Genomic DNA, 27,672 nt, shown 5'->3' on the forward strand with positions numbered 1-27,672 from the left:
TACCCAAATTTCCCCTTTATTTAAGGACACTTCTCATTGGATTAGAGCCCACTGTTATGACCTCATTTTAATTTGATTGTTAAGACCCAGTCTTCAATTCACATCACATTTTTGAAGAACTGGGGGGGTTAGGACATTAACACAGGGATTCTAAGGGATACAATGCATCTGATGATAACTTTGCAGAGCATTTAGCAATATAAATGTTTATCGATTGCTACATAACAAACACTTCAAAAGTTAGTGGCTTTAAGCAGTAGCAGCATGTTAGTTCTCATTCCTTGCTGGGTTTCTCTAAGTGGTGTTGGCTACTTGCACTGGGATGGTGAAAGCTCCAAGCGCCTCCCTCACACAGCTGGCAGCTGATGATGCTTGCCACTGTGATTTAGCTGTAGCTGGCCAGAGCCACCTCCGGAGCTGTCACCTGCACCATTGTTCTCAGCCCCCCTCATGGGTGTGTGAGGTAACGCCATTAAGGTTTTTAGAAACCTTTTTCTCGCTAAAAGCATCTGGAAAACAGTGCCTTAAATCTTTCTGAGGTCTTAACGTAGGGGCATCCTTCAGTTCAGTTCAGCTCAGTCGCTCAGTTGTGTCCAACTCTTTGCGACCGCATGAATTGTAGCACACCAGGCCTCCCTGTCCATCACCAACTCCCGGAGTTCACTCAAACTCACGTCCATCGAGTTGGTGATGCCATCCAGCCATCTCATCCTCTGTTGTCCCCTTCTCCTCCTGCCCCCAGGCATCCTTCATTGACTTGGATTCCAAGGCTACATTATACTGACTGTGCACTGGGTTTGATCTTAGCCCGGAGGCTCTCCGTTTCTTTTTCAACAGCATTTTTTTGGCCAAACAGTCTGGAAAGGAAAAACTGTCCAACTCAGCAAATTCTTGATTAGAAATATTTGAAATTATTTCTGAAAATGAATTAATTCCTACTTAGTTTATCTCCCATTCATACTGGCTCGTTCATAACTGACTACTGGCTGGGCAAACGGCAAGGGTTATAGGCTGGCAGACTTAGATCTCTCCACACAAGCCACTCCTTGTGGCTGCTGGGGATTTTATCAGTGGCATCTGGGTCCTAAGAAGGAAAATTACAGTGGTGAAGACAGAAGTTACAGTCTCTTAAGTCCCAGTGTCGGGAAGTACATTTGGTTGGTCAGAATCTGGCCAGCCTAGATCCAAATGGGGGAATAAGGAGTTTGGAATAGACTCTTTCCTTTCCATGGGAGAGGCAAAGTAGATGCCACCTTCTTTATATCATCATATATTAAGATAATTTATCTTACAGGCATACTCTCACAAAAATATTCACTGGAATGTTTAAGAATTTTTATCAGGAAATTTTGAAAGCAGGTAAAGGCCATCAGTTAGGATTGCACCACTCCATTATGGTAATTTATACAGTAGAATAGTATATCTATTAAAAAGATTTAAAGCAGATTGATGTGTCCTAATGAGGAAGACTTGCAAAATACATTGTTTTGTTGAAAAGCTGCAAAATGGTAATGTACAAAATTAAGCCCTTTAGAAAATAAGTTTATGTAGTTTAAACAAGATGGGAGAATATATTGTATACTGTTGTATTTATTAAGAAAGATTAACCTTTCTATATTACTTTTAAGTTTTTCTTCATGAGGAAAGAAAGGCAATCTATTGTGAAGAAGGGCCTTTCAGAGGGCTGTTGTCAAGACTGAATAAAATAAGAAAATAAGAAATGAATAAAATTTCAGTAAAGGAATGATCTATTTGGATCTGAAATCCAAAGGTCTTGAATTTGTTGATATAGAAGAAGTACTAAATTTAATAAATATGGTGTTAGGGACTTGGAAATAGCAGGTGATAAACATGTATATAAACATTATAGGCTTGCAAAATATTATAGCTGAAAATGAGTGAGAGTAGTTACTGAAGAGAAAACAGAAGTCAGTTTAAAATATGATCTAGTACTCTTAAATAGTGTATTATAAAATCATGGATATCTTAAAATCATATAGTCTAATAATCTAGATGAGAAACCTTAAGTACAAAACAAATAGTGGTTCTGTATCAAGTCATAGTACTAATTCATGGCAAAACTAGAACTACTCAGAACAGATTTTCTATGCGCCCAGTTAGAAGAAATAGTAAGTGTGTCTTCAGTTTAGGAGAGCTAAATTAGTGAGATTACTGAAAATTAAAGAGCTAATTGGGGAAAACTATTTGGCGTCTTCATGAATGGTTCCTTATGAACTTAAAAATGGTTCTAATATACTGTATCAGAAAATGGCTGTGGATGAGGAAGTTGCTATATTCCGATGGTGGTTACCATGTTTATATGTCCTGAATTATAAGTCAGAAATCATACCCATTAGAAGTTATGACAATATATGATCTATTAGGAGAAGGTGAGTAGCTTACTAGTGAGGATGAATTAGCAAGTTGAGTAATAATTGGTAGATTCTGTCAATAGTTCAGTCTGTTATTTGGACATGTACAATGTATGAGACACAGTGAGGTGCTGTTAATTACTGAATAACCAGCTCTGTTGAGTAGAGTGGTGGGACCCTGATTTGTAGCTTTTGCCAGCCCCCGCAGTGTGAATACTCATATCCTGGCTGACTTCCAGCAGCCTCTGTGTGGTCACTGACTGAGGCGTTCAGGAGGACCTGGTTCTCCTGACCCAGTAAATGCTGGTTCTAGCATATCACTAGCACAGTGCTAGGCTTTGAGGGTTATACAGAAATGGACTAGACAACTCAGATAGCCAAAGAAAGTGCTAGCAGAGGTGAACTAATAGGCCATTTCAAAAGGCTGATTCTAGCTATATATCATTAAGATATCTTACTGTAAGAACTGGCAAGAATGTAAGAATTCTAAGTGAAGGTGAGAACCCAGAGAGATGAACGTAACACTGAAACCTAATTTTTCTTTGAGAATATTTGTCAAACTAATGGAACTTGAGCATCAGTTGTCTCTCCCTTGGAAGGCTCAGAGGATAAGACATACCAGAATGTGGAATCTGCTCGAAGAACCTCTTTCCCGGTAAATTAGAATCCCCAAGAGGGCTAACCCTTGGCATAAGACTGAACAAAAGAAATGAGCTTCCTCCTCCATCTCAACTCCAGGCATTTCTGGACTGAAACAAAACTGCCTTTCTTGAACTTTAGCACTAAGTAGAAAATAAACAACTATTTTCCTAGAGAATGCATTAACAAATTGGTTGTCATGTATGTTTGCAACCTGCATTCATAATACTTGAATGGTCTTCAAGGTAATACTTAAAGGTAAACATTTGATTTCATCTAATGCTGGACTTGTAGTGTCCTTAGATATGTCATCAGAGCAAACAAAATTCTCTCTGAAAGAATTCACCTTTATCTTAAAACTGAAGTAATTTTTATATTGAACACAAGAGCAAATATTTTAAAACATTTAAAATATATAAATGTTATAAACACGTTTAGTAATATTTAACAAATATTAATAAAAATATTAAACATTTTAAATACATTTCATAATATATTTTACTGAAAAAGTGTTGAATATAAGAGCAGGTAGATTTGAAAAAAATCAAAAAGAGCATCTAAAAATAAAAAGTATAATAAAAGTTAAATACTGGGCAGACTTAACAGCTTAATAGAATATTTAGTCAATTGAAAGATAGGTCAGAAAAATTATCCAGACTGCAGCCCAGAGAGAAGGAATGTAATAGAGAATCACTAAGGATAAAGTTAAAAAATCTTTTTTTAAAATGTTTAATCAGAGTGCCAAAGAGAGGAGGATAAAAGGATCATAGGTAATACCTGAAGAACTAATGGCTGAAAACTTTGAAGAACTGATGAAAAACATCAATGCATAGCTTCAAAAAAGTAATAGACTATATGTGACAAAAGCAGGGACAGCATTTGTTCCTTACAGTTCCAGCATAGTTCCTCATAGTGATGTCTTTGCTTCCAAAGTTAATGAAATCACTCCACTTACCAAATATTGTTTTCAAACTCTTCTAAGAAATGGCTTTTATGACATCTCTTGGTCAGATCATTAGGTTTCAGTAGTCTTTTTATTGTTTTCTCTTCGTAAATTCTTCATGCCATTTATACTGATTCAACCTTTGTTGATTCCATTCCTTGCTAAATCCTTCCAGCAGTTGCAAGTACTGCCCAGAACTGTAGCTCTGTTTACTCACTGAATTTGCAAATGCTGTCTTGATCTTTTCCAGGTCAGTGGCAGTGGCCTTGCAGCAGAGGCCTAGTGAGAGCTTAAGTTGTTTTTTTTTAATGGTAAATTACAGTAAAATACATGTAACAAAATTTAGCGTCTAAATCATTTTTAAGTGTACAGTTTCACTAGTGTTAATTACGTTCACATTGTTGTTCAGCCAATTTCCAGAACTCTTCTTTTTGTAAAACTGAAATTGTACCCGTTAAATAGCAGCTTGTCATTTCCCCTTTGTTCTGTGCCATTTGAGAATTGGAAGACTGTCCCTTTAACCACAGGCCTATAACTCATACTGTCAGTGCATTAACAAGAGGAGACAAGAAATTTGAGTGTGTTTATTATTTAAGATGGTACTAAATCTGTAAAATCATTGCCTGAATCTGATTTAAAATAACAGTTATTTGATTTACTATATATATGATTATTGGATAATAATAATATGGTAATAATATGTGAATTCAGTCTGTATTTTTTTTAGTCTGTATTTTTAATGTTCACTTGTAGAAAGCATACAAATCCAAGCCAAAACTAAGAAAGTAAGATGTGATACTTTATTTTACTAAAAGATTCATTTCACCAAAGAATTCACCACAGATTTTCTTCAAGTAGACATTCCATTTTATTTAAATTTTATAGGAAGTATCTAATTTGGGAAAGCATCTGTCAGTTACCTTGGAATTATGTCAAAAGAATAAATATTAGTCATAATTTTCTGTTACATGTCCTATTGCTTTTCATTTTGAAAATTGAATTGTATTTAATCTTTTATAATTCAGAAACTGCTTGATCTACTGTGTTAGATTGAATTAGGTGCTTCTACATGTTGCTAAATTGTCTTCTTTTCAGTCATTTTTTGATGTATGCATCCTGTTTCATTGCGTGGATGTGCCATACTTTATGTAACTTATTGAATGTGCAAGATTCATACTTTTCATTATTAAAAGGATGTTTCAGTCTACGTTGTTCACATCTGTGATGATTTTTTCTGGCATATTCTTAGAAGTGGAATTTTTAGGTCATGCAGATTGTTAATCTTTTTAGCACTTGTCATGTTTCCTCTGAGATGGGCTGTCCCAAAGCAGATTAATGTTAATACAAGAAGACCCTTTCTCCAACATTCTGCCTGGGTGTGTGTGTTGTGTGTGTATTTTAACATTTTAAGTAGTGAAAATTCTCATTTGAGCTCCAAGTTATTTCAGTTTCACTTCTGATTACCAGTGAATTTGAACATTTTTTGTATATATCTCCTAGACTTTTTTTTTGAAAGCATATTCCTGAAGATCATGAAATACTAAATCTAAGTGTTTCTCTTTTATTCCCTAGCTTCTCTGAAAAATTTAATTCTTGACTAACACTTTCTACTTCCCTTTCCATGTCTTAGGTTTTACTACATAATTCTAGTTTCCCCAGCTCTCAGATAACTGGCTCTTTTTCTTTGTACAGCTGAAATCCTCTGAAGATTCATCCCTTTGCTCTTCGGTTTGTATTTTCTTAAGTCTAATACAGTACTCTTTTTGCTACCCTTTGGGCATCTGGAAAACTTAGGTCTAACAGAAGGAAACTAAACTAAGTGATACAGCCTGGATACTGCTTTGGGTTTCTAGAAGCACACAAGTCTCTGGCTTGTCCATCTCTCTTCCTTCCTCTTATCAATCAAGCCATCAATCTCAATTTCACTTTTTCTGTCTTTTCTCTGTTCTAGTATAGGTAACGCTTATGAGGCAGTCTAATTCATCTCTCTGTCTCTCGTTTTCCCCCCAGTCATCTTACACATCACTAGCTAATTAATTTTGCAAAAATAGTACCATAATCATTGTCATTTCTTATCTCAGAATCCTTAAATGATTTCTCCTTTCTTAGAGCAGTTGAGTTAAATTTTATAGACTCACTAATTATATCCTGTTACTTACAATAGGTTGTTAAAATTACACACTGTCCTACACTGCTGACCAGAGATGGAGATCGCATTCGAAGTAATGGGAAGTTTGGGGGCCTTCAGAATAAAGCTCCTCCAATGGATAAACTCCGGGGAATGGTGTTTGGAGCTCCAGTACCGAAACAGTGCCTGATCTTAGGGGAGCAAATAGGTAGGTTAAATAAGTACTTAATAATTTCTCATTTGATTTTAACCCTTTATTTGGACCTTATTTATTGAGACTCTAGCGTTGAAACTTAACCATTAACAGATACAAATAAGATGTTTTTATCCAGTACTTCCAGCATTCTAACACCAAATAGTTTTGAAATACAAATATAGGAAGTAGGTTTTCCCTCCTGTTCTCATTCTTATCTTGAAATAAAGGAAAGATTGCCTTGTTGAATAAACCAGTATCTCATCAGACCTTAATACTTCTTTTTATATCAAAGTTGTTAACTATCTAGATTCATCTTTCTGGTGTGCGTGACATGTGACCTCCCTCTGCAGGCTGTGTCGCCTGGTTCTGGTCAGTTGATACAATTGTCTGTACGTCCGTGCTCTGAAGTGCTTATACTTTACAGGGTCCCAAATGGGCCATCACCTAAGAGTTGTTTGCTTTTAACTTTGTATAGTTCTGATAGGCTTGATATCTACTTTCCCAGCAAAAAGTAGTCTGTTGCTAACTCAAGATAGTAAATTGTAGTTAAACTGTAACAAAGTTTATCATCTTAATTATTTTTAAATGGGTTGCTCACTAGTGGTAAGTACATTCACACTCTTGTGCAACTAGTCTTCAGAAACCTTTTCGTTTTGTAAAACTGAAGCTCCATACCCATTAAGCAGCAACTCCCTGCCTCCCCTCTTGTCACCTGCCCGCCACACAGGTTTCTGTCTCTGAATTTGACTCTTCCAGGCACCTCTGTATGTGTCAAATCAGAGTGTCCCTTTGCGACCGGCTAACGTCACTCAGTGTCATGTCCTCCAGGCAGGTCAGTGTTGTAGTGTAACTCTTTGTGTGTCACAGTGTGTGTCAGAATTTCTTTTTAAGACTGAATAATATTCTGTTGTATGAATATACACATTTTGTGGGTTTTTAGAGTATAGTATACATAGAGAAAGGTGCACATTTCAAAGCATACACGTTTTTCACAAAATGAACGTTGCTTCTGTATTAAGAAACAGAACGTTATCAGCCCCACAGAAGGCCTCTAGGCCTCTTCCAGTCATAGCCCTATCCCTCTCAAAAGGATAACAACTTTTTTGACTTAAAAGAGCATAGATTCGTTTTTTCCATTTTTGTACTTTATCTACATGGAATTATACAAGCCATGGATTTTGTGTCTGGCTTTGTTCAGCCCTGTGTTGTGTGTGTGTATAGTTGTAGTTCATTTTAATTGCAGGATAGTATCCCATTGTGTAAATACACCACAGTTTATTTCTTTATTATTATACTGCTGAGGAGTTTGGGTAGTATCTAGCTTGGGGTTACTACTTCAGCCCCCAACTACGTTTAAAATAGTAACTGAGAAAGATGGTAGGAAGAAGGCTGTTTTGTATTCTTTATGAGAGAGTCAGGTGCAGCTGCAAGAGGATACATGGGAGAGGCTCAGACAGACAAAGTTGGTGTAGTCACAGGTCCTAGGACAGGAGTTACCGCCTGCCACTCAGGGCCACATGGAAGACACTGGGGTGGTCAGGACGCAGAAGACAGGAGCACGGAGAGTGCTTCTGCCACAGCCTTTATATGGGGGATTTACTGGAAGCACAAGCTGGAATCAAGATTGCCGGGAAAAATATCAATAACCTCAGATATGCAGATGACACCACCCTTATGGCAGAAAGTGAAGAGGAACTAAAAAGCCTCTTGATGAAAGTGAAAGAAGGAGAGTGAAAAAGTTGGCTTAAAGCTCAACATTCAGAAAACAAAGATCATGGCATCTGGTCCCATCACTTCATGGGAAATAGATGGGGAAACAGTGTCAGACTTCATTTTTGGGGGCTCCAAAATCACTGCAGATGGTGACTGCAGCCATGAAATTAAAAGACGCTTGGTCCTTGGCAGAAAAGTTATGACCAATCTAGATGCATATTGAAAAGCAGAGACATCACTTTGCCAACAAAGGTCCGTCTAGTCAAGGCTATGGTTTTTCCTGTGGTCATGTATGGATGTGAGAGTTGGACTGTGAAGAAAACTGTGCACCAAAGAATTGATGCTTTTGAACTGTGATGTTGGAGAAGACTCTTGAGAGTCCCTTGGACTGCAAGGAGATCCAACCAGTCCATTCTAAAGGAGATCAGCCTTGGGATTTCTTTGGAAGGACTGATGCTAAAGCTGAAACTCCAATACTTTGGCCACCTCATGCGAAGAGTTGACTCATTGGAAAAGACTCTGATGCTGGGAGGGATTGGGGACAGGAGGAAAAGGGGACGACAGAGGATGAGATGGCTGGATGGCATCACCCACTCGATGGATGTGAGTCTGAGTGAACTCCGGGAGTTGGTGATGGACAGGGAGGCCTGGCGTGCTGTGATTCATGGGGTCGCAAAGAGTCAGACACAACTAAGCAACTGAACTGAATGTAAAACTTGACTAGAGGAAATCACAAGTAGCAGTATTAGTGTCAAGGCAATGGCACTAAAAGCATAAAGATGAATTCATTTTGATAACAGATATATTTGATACTAGAGGTCCAAAAGTTAATGAACTTGATACAGTAAATTACAAAATCAGAATTCTTAAAACTGCTGATTGTACAAAGACAGAAACCTTATTATGAGAAACCATTAATCTATGACAGGTCCTTAGTCAAAAAACAAGACATTTTCTACCTAATAAGTTGTAAGACCAGTACTTTAGGTATTTATAGGATACGTCACAAAAAATGGTCATAAATTCAGTTGATCAAATTGCTACTCAGCTACAATGAGACTACAAATTATAAAAAGCAAAATTTACTTATATTTTTAATATAATGTAACAGAACTAAAAATAACTTATTTCTTCCCAAAGTAAGCTCAAATAGGTAGATATTTAGAAACAACTATTTTTTCAAAAAAGTTTTAACTATTAAAGAGAACAAGAACATTACACATTATATGTAGGAGGCATGAAAACACCCAAGATCAAATGTAAATCCACAGGCTTAATGCTTTTATTATTAAATGAGAAAAACAAATTTAACCATTCAACTCAAATGACAGGAGGAAAAAATACATCTCAAGAAACAAGTACAGCCAAATTAATTGGGAAAAAAGAAAACCTTTGTATCAAATAATATATAATTCCTGAAGGTGGTCTTTGGGCAAAATAAATACAAAAAGTAATGGCTCTGAGAATACATTCAGACAGAGATTTCTTAGGTTTCTATAATATTATAAATACATTTAGTATGTCCAAATAAAATGAACTACATTCTGGAAAATTGCAAATCAAATGAACAAAATTGATTTAAATAAGGCAGAAAACTTATATAGGCCATTGCCTGAGATATGTTCAGAAAGCTAACTCCATCCTATAGGTTTTTAATGAGTGAATTTCAAATATAATTTGTTTCAGAATATAGATAAATATAGAGATCACTCAGGCCATCTTATGAAACTGATAGCAAACCTGTTTCCAAAAATGGCACAGGCAAAGAAAACTTCTGTGACCTCTGAAGCTGTGTTCAGGAAGTTCTTAACACGGTAGGACAGAAATCAGAAAGCTTAATCTTGACAGTAACACTTTATTTTATTGTTCCTTTTATCTGCAGTGGTTTTGCCCCAGATAATGTGCATGGCTTGCTTCTTTTCTTTCCTATTGTGTAATGTCACACCTTTGTGGACTTCTCTGACCAGCCAGTCTAAAATAGAAGCACCCACCTTGGAGAAATGGGCTTCTTGACATACAAGTACTGGCAGATGTGAGAAAAGAAAACATTTTATAGTTATTTTTTTTTAAGTTTGCATAATTTTAATGCACCTTGAAGAAAATAGAAGGGCAAATGACAAACTGGGGGAAATTGCATATATGGTAGACAAAGGTGTAGTGTCTTATTAACAGCAGCCTTTAAAAGGCAAGAAAAAGGACAAAGACTGATAGAAAAATGGGTGACATGAATAAGCAATTTTCAAGGGAATAATAGTAGTTACTGTTGGAGGGCTTGTTACGTCCCACATACATTATTAAGCTTACCACTTCAATTTCATTTACTGCTGTTCTCCTCATTTTACAGATGAGGAATTTGAGTCTTTAAAAGGTGAGATAACTTTCCCAAGTTCAGGATAGTGTATGCGTTCATTTGTCCAGTGACACAAGAGAGTAGAAATAAAACATTTTTTCCCTGAATACATAATTGAGATAATTTACTTCTCCATTACCCTTTTCTGTATATTTCCAGACCTGCCTCAGTGTGTGTCACTTTTACAATCAGAAAATGTTACCAATTGGTGTTTTTGTTTTTCTAACTAATTGTTTTTAATACTCATTTTCTTTGAACCAATAATTGATCTTACAGGAAAGAAGCCTAAGTAAACAGTTCTAAATACAAGCAGGACTTTCTTTTTTTCTTTCTCAGATAGATAGTATAGCCTTGTTTTTCAAGGAAAACATAAGAAATGTTAAATGCTTTAACTGAATTTATATTCTGAGAGATGTCTATTAAAATTTCATTTGGAAAGTACATAGAAAATAAAATTACAAAAATCACACACGTTAAAAATCAAACCTGCAGACATGTGGAATGAAAACAAAAAAGTGAGGTGGTAAACCTATCAGTTTTTTCCCAATCTCTCTCTTTTCTGTATTAGCCCGAGTTTTCTGTAGAGATCATATAAGTAGAAATAACTTTTTTTAAATATTTAAAATAACTCCGAACATTGTAGAAGCCAGGATATGACCGTAAGAAAGGAGAGTGGTTCATAGCAACTAAAGAAAGAAAAGGAATTTTAAAATTTCCAATAAGTAATCAATGTGTAGTTTATAACTGTGACATCATCAGTCTCAACACTTTCATATACTCCAAATACATAGTATGCACCTGGCCAGCCTAGACATTATTTATGTTTTATTATGTCATGCTTAATTTGTTAATACTAATATTTAACCTCTCTGTACATTTATTGGGTTTTTTGTTGTTTTAAGTAAAACTATTCTTAATTTTTTATTTTTAATATTTTTAAGAGGTAGCAACCAAGATTATTGAAGGTTTGTGGTTTTCAGGACAAAGATATTTTGTTCTGTTTTGTTTTATACTTACTGGAAATTGAGCAGATTGAATACCTGTGGACCTGTCTACTGGCCACCCCTATTTCATTTACACCCACCCCTCTCTCAGCTTGCCTTCTTCCTGTTCACCCCTGCTGAAGGCTTTTGGAACAGATCAGTTCTAGTAAATTTTTTCACCAATTTTTTTTACCCAGTTTACAAGTATTTATCAGTTTTTTGCCAATGCAGAACACAAAGTTTTAAGAGACCTAAATGCTACTGAATAAATCTACTTACCTGTCTAACTGCTTGCATCCTCCAGTGGTGAGAAGATGGCTTCTGCCTTCTTCAGTTCAATTCAGTTCAGTTGCTCAGTCGTGTCCGACTCATTGCGACCCCATGAACTGCAGCACGCAAGGCCTCCCTGTCCATCACCAACTCCCGGAGTTCACCCAAACCCATGTCCATTGAGTCAGTGATGCCATCCAACCATCTCATCCTCTCTCGTCCCCTTCTCCTCCTGCCCTCAATCTTTCCCAGCATCAGGATCTTTTCAAGTGAGTCAGCTCTTCACATCAGGTATCCAAAGTATTGGAGCTTGAGCTTCAAAATCAGTCCTACAAATGAACACCCAGGACTGATCTCCTTTAGGATGGACTTGGTTGGATCTCCTTGCAGTCCAAGGGACTCTCAAGAGTCTTCTCCAACACCACAGCAAAAGCATCAGTTCTTCGGCTGTCAGCATTCTTTATAGTCCAACTCTCACATCCATACATGACCACTGGAAAAACCATAGCCTTGACTAGACGAACCTTTGTTGACAAAGTAATGTCTCTGCTTTTTAATATGCTGTCTAGGTTGGTCATAACTTTCCTTCCAAGGAGTAAGCGTCTTTTAATTTCATGGCTGCAGTCACCATCTGCAGTGATTTTGGAGCCCAGAAAAATAAAGTCAGCCACTGTTTCCCCATCCATTTGCCATGAAGTGATGGGACTGGATGCCATGATCTTAGTTTTCTGAATCTGCTTCCTTAGCAACCCCAAATACTTGTCTAGTAATAGCTCTTCAGATATAGGTATTTTCAACTATTTGTATTATTTTTAGTAGTGTTGTTTCTTTCCCTGGATACATTGAAATAATCTATATATCTTTCTTAATAAATAGCATACAGAAATGAACGCATTGCAATTTGAGCTTTTGTCCTTTCATATGAACTAATTTTTTATTTTAAAGTATTTTTTCACTATTTTATAGTAAAGCATCATTAGTTTTTTCCTATATAATTAAAATTTTCAAACAACATATAATGTATGAGCTCTGAAATCATTTATAAACAGAATTAAATATGAATTTTTGGTTTTTCTCTTTTGAAAAATTTTATTAAATGAATTAGAAAAGACTTTTTATAAACACCATGGTAAATAGGAATTACATTTCATATCAAAAAATTGGGAGTTGCTAAGGCATATTAGCTCAAAATCCTCCAAGCTAAGCTTCAGTAGAAGCTGAACCTGAATCAAGAACTTCCAGATGTACAAGCTGGATTTAGAAAAGGCAGAGGAACCAGAGATCAAATTGCCAACATCTGCTAGATCATAGAAAAAGCAAGGGAATTACAGAAAAACATCTACTTCTGTTTCATTGACTCCACTAAAGCCTTTGTCTGTGTGGATCACAATAAACAGTGGAAAATTCTTAGAGATAGGAATACCAGACCACCTTACCTGCCTCCTGCAAAACCTGTATGCAGGTCAAGAAGCAGCAGTTAGAGCCAGACATGGAACAACAGACTTTAAAATTGGGAAAGAATTACATCAAGGCAATATATTGTCGCCCTGCTTATTTAACTTATGTGCAGAGTACGTCATACAAAACGCCAGGCTGGATGAAGCACAAGCTGGAATCAAGATTCCTGGAAGAAATATCAGTAACCTCAGATATGCAGATGACACCACCCTAATGGCAGAAAGCGAAGAGAAACTGAAGAACCTCTTGAAGAAAGTGAAAGAGGAGATTGAAAAAGCTGGGTTAGTAACTCAACATTACAAAAAATGAAGATCATGGCATCCAGTCCCATCACTTCATGGCAGATAGATGGGGAAACAACGGAAATAGTGAGAGACTTTATTTTCTTGGGCTTTAAAATCACGGCAGATGGTGACTGCAGCCATGAAATTAAAAGATGCTTGCTCCTTGGAAGAAAAGCTATGAAAAACCTAGGCAGCATATTAAAAAGCAGATTCATCACTTTGCCAACAAAGGTCTGTCTCGTCAAAGCTATGGTTTTTCCGGTAGTCATGTATGGATGTTGAGAGTTGGACCATAAAGAAGGCTGGGTGCTGAAGAATTGATGCTTTTGAAATGTGGTGTTGGAGAAAACTCTTGAGAGTCTCTTGGATTGCAAGGAGATCCAACCAGTCAATCCTAAAAGAAATCAGTCCTAATATTGGAAGGACTGATGCTGAAGCTGAAGCTCCAGTACTTTGGCCACCTGATGTGAAGAGCCAATTGATTGGAAAGACCCTGATGCTGGGAAAGATTGAAGGAGAGGAGGAGAAGGGGACAACAGAGGATGAGTTGGTTGGATGGCATCACCTACTCACCGGACATGAGTTTGAGCAAGCTCCGGGAAATGGTAAAGGACAGGGAAGCCTGATGTGCTGCAGTCCATGGGTCGCAAAGAGTCAGACACAACTGAGCAACTGAACAAAAACAACAAAGGCATATTGAGTTAAGTTGCTTCTGCCCATCTTAGGCATAAAATGTTTGCTGTTAGTGTTCCATTTAATAGAAAGTATTTAATACTCCATCTTTCAGTTTTATAAATAACAAGTTGATTAATATAAAGCCTTTGACTATATTGTTTCTTGAGTATTTAAAAGGACTCACAAAGTAGGATTCAACCCTTAATCACTTAAAATTTTTTTACATTGTCTTCTGAGTTAGGTAGCATCCCTGACATATGGGTCTGAACATCATTTTGTACCTTATTCACATAGAAAATAAGCACTATTTTATGCACATAGAAAAATGAAATTAGAAGTACTTTCAAACCAGAAAACCAGACTTTTTTTAGTGGCTACCTTTGAGTTCTCAATAAGTCATAAGGAATCAAGACACATAAGGACTTTGTCATTACTGAATTACATATATGGAATTCGTATTTAAATATACATGAATATGCTCATAATGTTCACAGGTGTGTGTGTGTGTGTGTGCTTACTCATTCCCAGAAAGCTGGATATTTTTTTAAAATACTGTAATTGATCCTTAAAGTATAGAAAATCTCATATATCATATACTCTTGACTAAATTGATTTCTTCCACAGGTTCATATGTAAACCCACTGTATATATTTATTAAACATATGGGTGTTTATATGCCCATTCCCATGAATACTGAACATTTTTGTGTGACTAGAGTCTCAAAGGGTCAAATAGTAAACATTTTAGGCCTGTGAGCCAGGAGACAAAATTGAGGGTGTTATGAACATATTTATATAACCATTTAGAATGGAATCATTTAAAACTGTATAAACCATTCTTAGCCCATGGACTAAAGTATAGTCAGTGTATTTAACCTATAGTGTCTAGTAATTCATACAAAAAGGCAATAAACAGTCTCAAACTTGACTAATATAATATATTTTTAAACAAAGTTACATTTTTTGAAAGCTGAGTGTCAAGAGTGTTTGAAAGCTGTGTTTAAGGAAATGGCCATGTCTGTTGGAAGCAATGATGTTCTAATAATGCCATGTTTAATGCATTCTTCCCCCAACCCCAAATTTGTGTGGAATTAGATTGAATACTGAATATCAAACAGGATGTAAACACTGACTGAGAAGGTGAATTTTTTTTTTTTTTAATTGTGGTAAAAGTCACACTCAGTTGAGTTCAGTCACTCAGTCATGTCTGACTCTTTGTGACCCCGTAAACTGCAGCACGCAAGGCTTCCATGTGTATCACCAACTCCCAGAGCTTGATCCAACTCTTGTCTATCAAGTTGGTGATGCCATCCAACCATCTTATCCTCTGTTACATAAAATATACTATTTCAGCCATACTTAAACTATACAGCTCAGTGGCACTGAGTACACTCATATTGTTGTGCAACTCTCACCATCATCCATGTCCTGAGTTTTTCACTTTCCTAAACTGGAACTCTGTCCCCATTGAACACCAAGTCCCCATTCTCGCTCCAAACCTCTCTTCCATCCACTAGCCCCTGGCATCTACCAGTGTACTTTCTGACTGAATTTGACTATTCTAGTTACCTCATATAAGTGGACTCAAACAGTATTTGTATTGGTGCAGACAAATACTGTTTGACTCCACTTATATGAGGTAACTGGAATAGTCAAATTCAGTCAGAAAGTATACTGGTAGATGCCAGGGGCTAGTGGAATGCATTTTAAGGTTAACATATGTCCTACAAACAGTTTGTATCTTCTTTTCCCTGTACAGTAAATTTATTAAAGTCAAGCAGCTGAAGAAAATTAAGATTTAATAAGCACCAGTCTTGTGCCAGGATCTAAACTGTGTTTTTTTCTTTCATTTGTTTACTGTGAATGTTAAAAGTAGCTCCATGTGTTACTGTAACACAACACTCAGTGTTGCTGGCTCTTCTTTCCTAAAATACTGTTTTGATATGATATCAGTAGTTTTAATCGAATATCTCTGGTTTCTTTGTAGATCTTCTTCAGCAGTACCGCACTGCTGTGTGCAGGTTGGGCAGTGTGAACGAGGATCTTAATGGGCAGCTGAAGTACCTTCACACTCCCGATATGAAGAGGAAGAAACAAGAACTTGATGAACACGAAAAGAATCTCAAACTGATAGAGCAAAAACTAGGTACTGTACTTTTTGCGAGATCCTTCTCTGCAGGAAGATAATGTGCATGATTGGAGAGAATTGAGCTCCAGGAAGAAAGAGTGTGAATGACCCAGAACTTAAATCATAGACACTCTTGACCTCCGGGTGAACTGACAAATGTTTGTAACTATTCTCTCAGCAGGCATAATAAGAAGCATTCCCAGTATTATTTATTAATTCTTCTTCTATAAATTAAGAGGTATTTGCTTTCATTGCTTATAATAATTCTGGTCCTTTGAAAGTTAATTTTCTCTGTTTTCTTTCTGTCTTTGCAGGAATGACTCCCACACGTAAGTGTAATGATTCACTGCCTCACCCAATGACAGACTGTCCAGTTCCTCCCAAGAGAATAAGAAGAGAAGCTGCAAGACAAAACAGGTGAGGCTACTGTGCCCTCAAAGCTCTTGGCTCATCATACTTTAACAATAGCATGAGGGTGTTTACTTGCCTGCCCTGAACCAGAATTAATTTTGTTTTCTTTTTAACCGAATTGAGTGATGGCTAATGAAAATAAGATGGAATTATTTTATATTTCCTCCTAGGATACTCTAAAAAAATCATTTTCTAAAATGATTTTTTGCAGATTATTTGAAAACTTTCAAATACATTACATTCTGCTTTATAGGCTCAGCAACTTGACAAATACAGACTATGCAGAATCACTCGTACATTACTCATTTAAAAGTTGCTTATAGTATATTGTTTGGAAAATCACATGCCATTTGCACAACTAACCAAGAAGCCAACAAAGCCATCTGCAGCCTAACTCAATGAAGAAAATTGTCCATTTCAGATTAGATACTAGTAAGCCCATCCCACAGAAAGGCACATAGTACTGGGGTTTCTTGTATTTCACGAATGTTCATTTGGAGTCTGCCTGAGTAAGTTTCTCCTATTGACCTTTGAGGAGTTCCACTGAGACCATGATATTTAGAATTGGTATTCCATGCCCTGTCCATCTACATAGTCTGTATTTATTGTAACTATTTGATTATTTTGTGCTCTGTGTTCCTGGGTAAATAAATGTGACATGGTTCTTGCCCCCATAGGAGGTCTGTAATCTTGTACCGAAGGGGGACAGTTCAAAAAAGTAAACCTTTTTCTGTATGTAAAAATATAGAATGATGTTAAGTTTTTACAACAGAACAGAGCACAAAGTGATACAGAACAGTGGGAGAACGTGATTGGCTGTTAGGGAAGATGCATTTAGCAGAGAACTGAAGGATGGGAAGTCAGCTCTGTAGGGATGGCTTATAGTCAGAGGGAGAAGAGGCGTGAAAGCACTAAGAAAACAACACACCTGGCATGCCTGAGGAACTGTAAAGATGCTTGTGAGGCTAAAGGATAGTGGGTAAAAGCGAGGAGCCCCTAAGATGTGGTTGGAGAGCTAGACGGAAGCCACAGTATGCCTCTCCCCAAAATAGTATCTTGAAAAAATGACACCAGGTCCTTACAGTGAACATTGATATATTCATATAGAAAAGACATGTTCATTCTTTCCTTACATGAACATTCTGGCTAATCAAATAACTGAAGAAAGTTCTTTATAGAAGTTCTTCTTTATAAAGTTCTTTATATGAGAATGAAGTGTATAAGAAGTCGGATAAAATGAAAACATCACTTTAAGCTTCCACTCAGTCTTTCTCAACTGGAGTTCTTTGCAGGAATTAAGCACTGCAGAAAACCATGACACTCCTGGGACAGTTCACACAGCTAACATTCTGGATGAATAAAAGGAGGTTAATTCATTGCATAGAATAGATACCTTACGGTGTTAGAGTGTAAATCTCTCATGAATTGGAGATTTAACTGCAAAAGTATACAGAAAAGAAGGGAAATTTAGGAACAAGTTAAATGATGCCACCAGGCAGCAATTAGCCAAATCTAGAATGTCAAGAACGGGACACTATAAATGATGATTTTGTTAATAAATCAGTGACATTAAAAGAAACATAGGGAGGGACTTCCCTGGTGGCACAGTGGGTAAGAATATGCCTGCCAATGCAGGGGACAGGGATTCGATCCCTGGTCCAGGAATATTTTACGTGCCACAGAGCAACTAAACCCACGCGGCACAACTCCTGAAGCCCGTTGTGTCCTAGAACCCTTGCTCCACAGCAAGAGAAGCCGCTGATGAGAAGCCCGCATGCTGTGACAAAGATGCCTAGGGAGAAGGATGAACCATTGGTTATAGAATAAAAATAACCGAGAGGTGTAACCGTCAAGTGCACATTGTACAGCTTCTTTGGACCTGGATTTGAATCTTCAGGATGACAATTTTGAAAAAATTGGGGTAAATTTTCAATCACCTGGATATTAGATATATTGAGGAATTGTGATTTTTGTGTATAGCAGTATCATAGAGTTTACAGTAAAATAAATATATAGTTAGAAATATGTACAGAGGTATTTAACAGTTGAATAATATGTCTGGGATATATTCTAAAACACTAGAAGACAAAAAAGTGACAGTAAATCAAAACAAGAAAGGGCAAAAGGTTATTATTTCTCCTGCTTTTCTGTAGGCTTGCCATAAATGGTAAAGAAGTATTTTATGGTAGATGGGGAACATTTTTCCAGTTTTTTAAGAGACCAAGTGAGGAAGTTCCTGCCAAGCAGTTCTAGACTAAAGTCCATGTTCATAGGCTCTCCTGCATGGACTTAACTACAGTTAAGACTTACAGTCACTGCAGAACCACAACCGATGCCATTGATCTGGACCTTGTTAATTAAGATTTTGTAGCAATTCAGAGGTGGTATGGGCTAAAGTTTCTTTTTTTAGTTTGTTAATAATGGTATTTAGTAATAGTAATGGTATTTTCATTAAAGTAATGCATGTATATAAATCAAATGGTGTATATATTTAGTATACTGTATAATGTGAACTGCTGCTGCTGCTAAGTCACTTCAGTCGTGTCTGACTCTGTGTGACCCCATAGACGTCAGCCCACCAGGCTCCCCCGTCCCTGGGATTCTCCAGGCAAGAACACTGGAGTTGATTGCCATTTCCTTCTCCAATTCATGAAAGTGAAAAAGTGAAAGTGAAGTCACTCAGTCGTCTCCGACTCTTAGTGACCCCATGGACTGCAGCCTACCAGGCTCCTCCGTCCATGGGATTTTCCAGGCAAGAGTACTGGAATGGGGTGCCATTGCCTTCTCCTAACGTTAACTACACATATAATTTAACATTTTCTAGGCACCATTTTAAAAGAAGCAGCGAGATTAAATTTTAATAGTATATTTTATTGAACACAGTATACAAAGTATTATCATTGCAACATACTGCCAGTAGTATAGAAATTATTAATGAGACATTTTAAATTCTCTTTCATACAAAGTCTTCAAAATTCAGAGGACAGCAAATCTGTTAGGACTAGCCACATTGCAAGTGCTCTGGAGCCACACGTGGCTCATGGCTACCAGACTGGACAGCACAGGTATCAAAAGAACTCATGGTGATGAGATCTTGTTCCTCTGTACCCTTACCCCATCCTGGTTCCCAGAGGCAGCCTTGGTTTTAACTGCTTTAGTTTTTCTGTTTTTGGTACACATTTATGTATGTCTTGTTTTATCAGTTTTCAGACAGTGCAGTCCACCCAGCACCTTGGTGCGGAGGTCTGTCTTGTGTTGCCCATCTAATGACTTTTGAACTAAATTGTTCTTGTGGTTATTTGGTTACGTTCTCTCTTGCAACCAACAACGAAGACCTCTGTGCTTTTTTCAAAGTTATTGAGTGATAAGCAACATATATTATTATGGCTCTGACTATGATACAGGCAGAGTTGTGCGCTAGGATTACATTTCCCTCTGTAAGATTCTAATGCCATGACCCCACTTAGGCCACCAGTGTTCCAAACATCAGAGTCAAGTAAATCTTCTAAACAATCAGTTCTTAAAATCATGTTGAATTTTAATCCAGTTCTTAGACTGTTTCTTGAATGTTGTGAATGTCTCTGGAGTTTCTAATAGTCTTTCTTTTTTCCTTCACTGTGTAACTTGATCATGTATTCTTCCACCTGCTTTAGTAACTGTTACTAGTAATCCTGTAGGTCTTCTGGGTCCTTGCTGGCTTCCTTGTCATTCTCTTATAACTTCTTAGGAAAGTGTATAAATAGAAACTGCATGTCTGAATCTGTCTTCCTCTGCCTTCACATTTGATTAAGGTTTTCTGGGGATTACAGGATAGAAACAAGGCTGGAATATCAAGGAGGAGGTTCTGGGAATAATCAAGAGACAGTGGGAACCTTGGACTCAGTCAGAGAAGTCCAGCCCAAAACAGGAGGGAGCGAAATGGAAGAGGAGAGAAAACAGAGCCTAGACCATGCCAAGTTTTCAACCCCAGGCTTTAAGAGCTCTGTTCTCTTTTTTCTAGGTATTAACACTTTCACCAGGAAGTTAGATAACAATGCTAATTAGTTAATTAAAAGTTGGTATCATGGCTTCCGATGTAGTTGGTGGCGCCCTAGAGGCTTGTCTGTTGCCAACATCTACACACTAGCAACCTGCTAGTTGGCTCTCCAGCCATACCCTTAAAGCAAAGCCTTCTTGTCCACTCCCCTGCTCCCTCATCCCTTAAAATTCCTACTCAGAGAGCAGCCTTAATGGGAAAACAGTTCTATTTTTATTAATAGTAGACTAAATCCAGACCAGCAGCACAGTCCTTTTTCTTAAGTGTAATTGTACAGCTGAGAGTCATTATGCATATGAGGGGAGTCAACAACATGTGAGGGGAAATCCAAGATAAATAACAAAACCAACCCTGGAAGATGATTCAGCTGAACTCTCTTAAAAACTGTGTGTAATTTCTGATTAGATTGTGGAAGGAGTTACATTTGTGAAACCAAGAGGATATTAGGAGAAAGATACAGCCAGGACAGGATTACAGATCCCATTGCTGAAATTAAACTCTTTAAAGGACAGCAGCAGAAGCCAGGCAAGGAGGGGAAAAAAATTTAAAGGACTAACATAAAGAAAACTTCCCAGAAAAATAGGGGGAAATATGTGAAGAGAAAGGGGGAGATGTAGAGAACCAATTCAGACTATCAGGAATCCTAGAAAGAAGAAAATGGAGAAGAAACAACTTGTGGAAGAGAATTCCCAGGGATGAAAGGGCCTGTTGAAGGCCCAGTACAATGACTGACAGAAGATAACACCAAGAAAATTCATAGCAAATTTGTGGAATAACAAGGGTGAAGAGTGTAAATGTTTTCAGAGATAGACCCATATTGTCAGTACAGCTTTTTTGCATACACAAAAAAACAAACATAAAAAAGCTGTTGTCATCAAGCTTTGTGGTGGCAGGTGAGAAGATGTAGATCGCATATTTGCTGTATTCTAACCTGTGGCTTCCTGTTTACATCCTGCTTATCTTTGGGAAATCTAATATCACTTTAAATTTCTATTTAAAATTTAAACCACTGTTTAATTAGTAATTTCCTCATCCCCAGTCTCTACCTGTTCTCCATAATTCACACTATATCAAAAATGTTACTGCATTTGAGATGAAAGTATCTTTAATATTGAAATAGTGATTTCATCCATACAATGGAAAACAAATTCAGCAGTAGGAAATAGCAACATACGATATGTGTTTATATGTTATTATTAGTGTGTGTGTATTACCTATTTATATATTGTTGGCTTTTATAGGGATTATATATCATATTTCATCAACTGTAAGATGTCAGTAACTATTAAAAACATCATTATTCCATGAGGCACTGAAAGAAAACACTGCAGATTAACTCATGACATTATAAGGTGGTGTCAGAGATGTTAAATGTAGGAAAATGTGGATTTTAGAATCAACAGAATATACTTAGCAGTATATATTTATGCAGTAGACTCATTTCCTTCAGTAGAGACTTCGGTTTTCTAATCGATTTTCTACTCATAAAGATAACAAATTAGCTCTTTACCAAAATTGTGTGTCTTTTATTTGGAGATGGCAGTTCAGGGAACTGTTGTTTAAAAAGAAAGTATAGGGCTTCCTTGGTGGTTCAGGGGTAAAGAATCCGTCTGCCCAGTGCAGGAGACACAGGTTCAATCCCTGGTCTGGAAAGATCCCACTAAGGCTGTGTGCCACAATTATTGAGCCTGTGCCCCAACTGAGCCCATGACCCCAACTACTGAGCCCATGTGCCACAACTGCTGAAGCCTGTGCAGCTTAGAACCTGTGCTCAGCAGCGAGAGAAGCCACTTTAATTAGAAGCCCTTGTACCACAACTAGAAAGTAGCCCCTGCTTGCCACAACTAGACAAAAAGCGATGAAGACCCCAGCACAGCGCCCCCCCCCAAGAAGAAAAAGAAAATATATCTGAGTAAGAAAATATCTGCATAAATATATACTAAGATGTTCACCCTCTGTATGTAAATAGAGTTATAAGTATTTTTGAATGTTTTTGCTTTATCTTTGTGACCTTTCTCTAATAAGCATTATAATTCTTGTTAAAATTTTTAAATGGTAATTTCATTTTAGGAAAGGGGAAAATAAGCAATAATCTGCAAAATTTGGATCTAGGATATACCACTCCAAAGAACTATGCTACACAGAATTTATCTCTTCCTCTGTATATGTTAACTTCTGCTTTGCTGTCAAGCTTTTGTTTGTTGCATACATGTGAAAGAAATGCTTACGTACAAGGATTTAATTAAGTCTGTTTATACCAAGAATTACTATAATTACTAGAACACGGTTCCACTGCGTATTTAACCACCCAGGTCTGATGAAGGAGTTACAGGGGAGGTCTGATGAGGGAGTTACAGGGGAGGAGAACTTTGGTATATAAAACTTAACTGTGTTTTTTTTCCACTTTGATCAGGATTATAACCAAAACTGATGTGTGAGAGATGACAGAAAGGAGGCCATTAGTCTCCCTAAGAATGCCCTGCCTTCTGCAGCTCTGTTTCAGAAGACCAAGAGGGTGACTTATGATGAATATTTCTGGGGATGATACAAGAACCTAGGCTTGCATTTCCATGTTTAGCCAAACAGGACTGGAAGCAACCATTCAGTTTTGTCAATCTCACTGGACAGTGTGGGCTTACTGGAATTATTCCAGTTGTCAGGCCTTTTGGTTGTCGTTATCTTGCAAATGTGTCAGAGGAAAATACGCAATTACAGCAGTGACTGCACAGCTGACACATAGCATTTATTAATCCTGAAGACAAGTGTATGTACTGTTTTTCAGTATGTTTATCATGAATATGCTAGAACTGTTTCTTGAGAGCAGACCTTTTTATTACTTTTGTGTGAATTTATTTAACAAAACTTTTTGTTGTGTCTAAGGAAAGTTCTAGAGGTTAGGTATTTAATTGGAAATTGAGAGGAAACTTGTAATTCAGAATAAAATCAGAAAAGCACAGGTATCTCGGAATTCACATCTTAAGATACATGGAAAAATATTAAATTGATGGGTTAACTTTTGACAGCATTTTAAATTTCTAAAGATTTATCTTGTGTATATATGTATATATATATAATATGCAGCAGCATCAGTTTTATAAACATCGTTTGACTTTATTAATACTAGATTATATAGTCTCAGCCTTAATTCTACATTTATGTTATTTTGTAATTTTTTATTACTATTTTTAAAGAGTTAAAGAAGTTGTACACTCCCTCATTAAGGGAATAAAGGTCTGCTAGAAGTTTGCTGCAAAAACATTTGAATTGTGTATTAATTCATGCTAATGTATGTCGATATATGTCTTTGTTGTCAGTCCAGGACTATTGGTTTATGTAGTTATTTTGTAAGGAAATACTTTTGGTACAGTTTTGTGGCCCAGCAAATGTGTGTGTTTTTTAATCCTTTCTGAATATACAGTGAGGTTAATAAAGAAGATTGTTCCTTCCTGTTGAATAGGTGTGTTTTCCTTTTTCAAAATTTAAAGTTCCATGAAAATTACCTTAGTGTAAATTATTATGATGTTTAACCTCGCTTTATAATTGGAAGGCATTTAACTGTTTTGTGAAAGAAAGAAGCAAAATGGCAGTAATGAGAATTAGTTAAAAGAAAGAGTGGATTTCAAAGAGTGGATTCCTTTTAAGTAAAACTAACTACTTATTAGTTATTAAATATTAGTGTCAAAAAGATAAGTTTCATCTTCTAAGTGTTTTTAACTTTTTGAGGTTATGACTTGGTTACTTACAGTTATTATGAAATGGATAGGATTAATATTTTTAGTCTGTAACTTTCAGATACTTTTAGTAAAAAAGTTTTAATTTGTCTCATTTTACTACATCTAATGTCTGCTAAACATTTTCATGGAATCATTTCATAGTTATATAGTTATAAATTTACTGTTATAGATGTTAATTTAAGATAATATTATTTTGCATGTCTTTTGAACACTTCAGAAAGAGATTGTTACATTTTAGCAGGCATATGTTTAGATTTAGAGATAAGTACCACAGAGTCAGACACGACTGAAGCGACACAGCAGCAGCAGCATTAAAATTTGTGGGAGCACTCTTGGCCTAAAAATTACTTATCTTAAATATAAGGCGAAGTTTCTCCACATCTGACTGGGGCAGGCAGTTATTTCACTTATGAATTCATCAATAACTTGAGTTTCTGAAAATACTTTACTAGTTAGAATTAATTCCCTTTTAGAGAGAAATCAAATTCATGTTAAAGAATCACTATTCCAAGGGACAAGCAATAGAGAGGCATTGGTTATATTGTTTTACATTAGGAAGCCTAATTTCAAAGTAAAGTAATGTCTGATAATAGAAATTCCTAGTGTTCTGATTCCTTACAGTCCAGTAACAAATAGCATGAGGTAGAAAATATTTAAATTTTTGTATAGTACCATATTTAAATCTTATTAGTAGAATTTGTTTATATCTTTTTCACTTGTGTCTCGTCAGTTATTCTTAACTTCTGAAATTCTTGGTTGAAATGGAACATAATGTCTCATTTGTCTGATTTCATCTTAGTGGGAATAAAGAATTATGTTGCTTGACCTATTTATTTGATATCCACTATGAATATTTGAATTTTTTTATTAGGAATAATTAAACAATAGGAGTTCACTTTTATACTATACAAGACCATTTGTTATGTTGGGCTAGAAATGACAGGATAATAAAAGATGAATCTTATACTTTGCATTTCTTATGATTTCACTAGTTCTACGATATACTGATAAATAAATGCCAAATTCAGTGAAAAAATACACTTCCATGTTTTTGTAGACTAGAAATATGCCTTGATTTGTTAATCATATTGCACATTTCTCTTCTTCAATAATTTTGCAGAGTGAATTTCTTCTATGAAGAGTTGCTGGGGGTTCCTTTATGGCCTAGTAGTTAGGATTCCGGGCTTTCACTGAAATCCATCCATGGTCGGGAACCAAGATTCTGCAAGCTGCACAGTGCAGCCAAGAAGAAAAGGGAGAACTGCTGACAGTTCAACTATGGTCCTTGGATCAAATACTAACAAAAAGTCAAAAGAATCATTTTTTTTAATGTGTTTAAAAATAATATTGAGCTCTGGCTACATTTGTGTTAAATGTTCATGTGTCGATTGCCTGATGTTTTTATAGTAGAATATAGATGTGAAGGACAAAGTAGCCTGGCATGCTACAATCCATGGAGTCACAAAGAATCGGACATGACTTAACAACTGAACAGCAACAATTGGTTAGAATGAAATACCAATTTCATGAGACATTTATAAATAGGATTACTGGGATGTTTCAAAATGTAAAATTAAAAAGTACTTGGCCTTAGTTTGAAATACAGAATGGTTTTTATCAGAACATTCATAAATTCATTAATGTAGCAGATACATATATCTGCTATATGCAAACCAGTGTGTCCAACCTATGGAAGGAGATAATAGCTACCACATGCTGAGTAAAACATTTACATATATTTTCATACATGTTTGATCCCCAAGTTAAATAAACATTGTATAAACTCTGCCTATGCTAATCTAGGCTTTAAAACTCAGCAGCTTCAAGACTAGGACAAATTATTTAACCTGTCTGTATCTCAGCTTTTCTCATCTTTAAAATGAGGATAGAAAAATCTGGCTTAAAACTCAACATTCAAAAAACTAAGATCATGGCATCTGGTCTCATCACTTCATGACAAATAGGTAAAAAATGGAAGCAGTGACAGATTTTCTCTTCTTGGGCTCCAAATTTCTGTGGATGGTGACTGCGGCCATGAAATTAAAAGTGAGCTTCTTGGAAGGCCATGACAAACCTAGACAGACGTCACTTTGCTGACAAAGGTCTGTCTAGTCAAAGTTCTGGTCTTTCCAGTACTCATGTATGGATGTCAAGAGTTGGACCATAAAATAGGCTGAGCACTGAAGAACTGATGCTTTTGAACTGTGGTGCTGAAGAAGACTTGAGAGTCCCTTGGACAGCACAGGAGGTCAAGCCAGTCCTGAATATTCATTGGAAGGACTGATGCTGAATCTGAAGCTCAAATATTTTGGCCACCTGATGCAAATGGCTGACTCATTGGAAAAGACCCTGATTGCCAGGAAAGTTTAAAGGCAAAAGGAGAAGAGGGTGGCAGAGGATGAGATGGTTGGATGGCATCACTGATTCAATGGACATGAACTTGGGTGAACTCCAAGAGGTGGGAGGAACAGGGAAGTCTGGTGTACTGCACTCCATGGCGTTACAAAGAGTCTGACACGACTTAGCAAATGAAAAACAATATACCTATTTTGTAGGGTTTCATAATCAAATGAAACAACTGAATGGTGAATGTTGTTTGGCATGTAGATTTCCAGTGGATGTCATTTTCTTCCCTTTGTTAGGCAGTTATACAGACAGTCACTACATCTGATGAGAGGTATGTGTGAATTGTAGGGAGATGATGGAGCATGTGACACTGAAACTGGACCTTGATGGGTTTGTAGGATTTATGTGTGCTGCGATTTGGGGAAGGACAAGTAGAATGCTACGAGTGAAGACAATGCGACATAAAAGGCAGCGTTTCTTTGGAAGGAGCTCAAACTGACTCGAGTCCAAGGGAAAGTAAAATCAGATATAATCTGGAAGCGGATCTCTAAGACCTTGGGCTTTTAAGGAAATATTGAATCAGTACAAGTAAGTTTTTCAGCAGTCCTAATTAAACCTGTGCTTTAAGAATTAAATGTGGGGGAATCCCCTGGCAATCCATTGGTTAGGACCCTGTGCTTCCACTGTAGGGGCAGGGTCGGGGGCACATAGGCTCAACCCCTAATCTGAGAACTAAGATGCTTCATGGTGCTACCAAAAAAGAAAAATGAATTCTATGACAATATTAAAGAGTTAAATGTGCAGGGTACAACTTTTGCTAAGACAGCCTGAGGAGCTCTGCTGACCCTGCTCCCCAGTAACTGGTAAGAAGTATTAAAAGTAACCATTTAAAATCTCTAGGGACTTGCCTGGTGGTCTAAGGGTTAAGAATCCACCTGCCAGGGACGCAAGTTCAATCCCTGGTCCGGGAAGATTCCACATGCCATTGAGCAACTAAGCCTGTGTGC

The 27,672-nt window shown here is 36.8% G+C and overlaps 1 protein-coding gene across 1 annotated transcript in view; it reads left to right on the forward strand.

Moving 5' to 3' along the window:
• SMCHD1 (structural maintenance of chromosomes flexible hinge domain containing 1) overlaps positions 1-24,039 on the forward strand; it is a 126,127-nt gene extending 102,088 nt beyond the window's left edge. The window contains exons 45-48 of the mRNA XM_070361992.1: positions 6,119-6,290; positions 15,998-16,156; positions 16,453-16,555; positions 22,999-24,039. Of these exons, the coding sequence (XP_070218093.1) occupies positions 6,119-6,290; positions 15,998-16,156; positions 16,453-16,555; positions 22,999-23,023 (459 nt within the window). The 3' untranslated portion in view covers positions 23,024-24,039. The remainder of the gene's footprint in view (positions 1-6,118; positions 6,291-15,997; positions 16,157-16,452; positions 16,556-22,998) is intronic.
• Positions 24,040-27,672: the final 3,633 nt, after the last annotated feature.

The sequence above is a fragment of the Bos mutus genome, chromosome 24 (genome assembly GCF_027580195.1).
Source record: "Bos mutus isolate GX-2022 chromosome 24, NWIPB_WYAK_1.1, whole genome shotgun sequence".
Lineage (NCBI taxonomy): Eukaryota > Metazoa > Chordata > Mammalia > Artiodactyla > Bovidae > Bos > Bos mutus.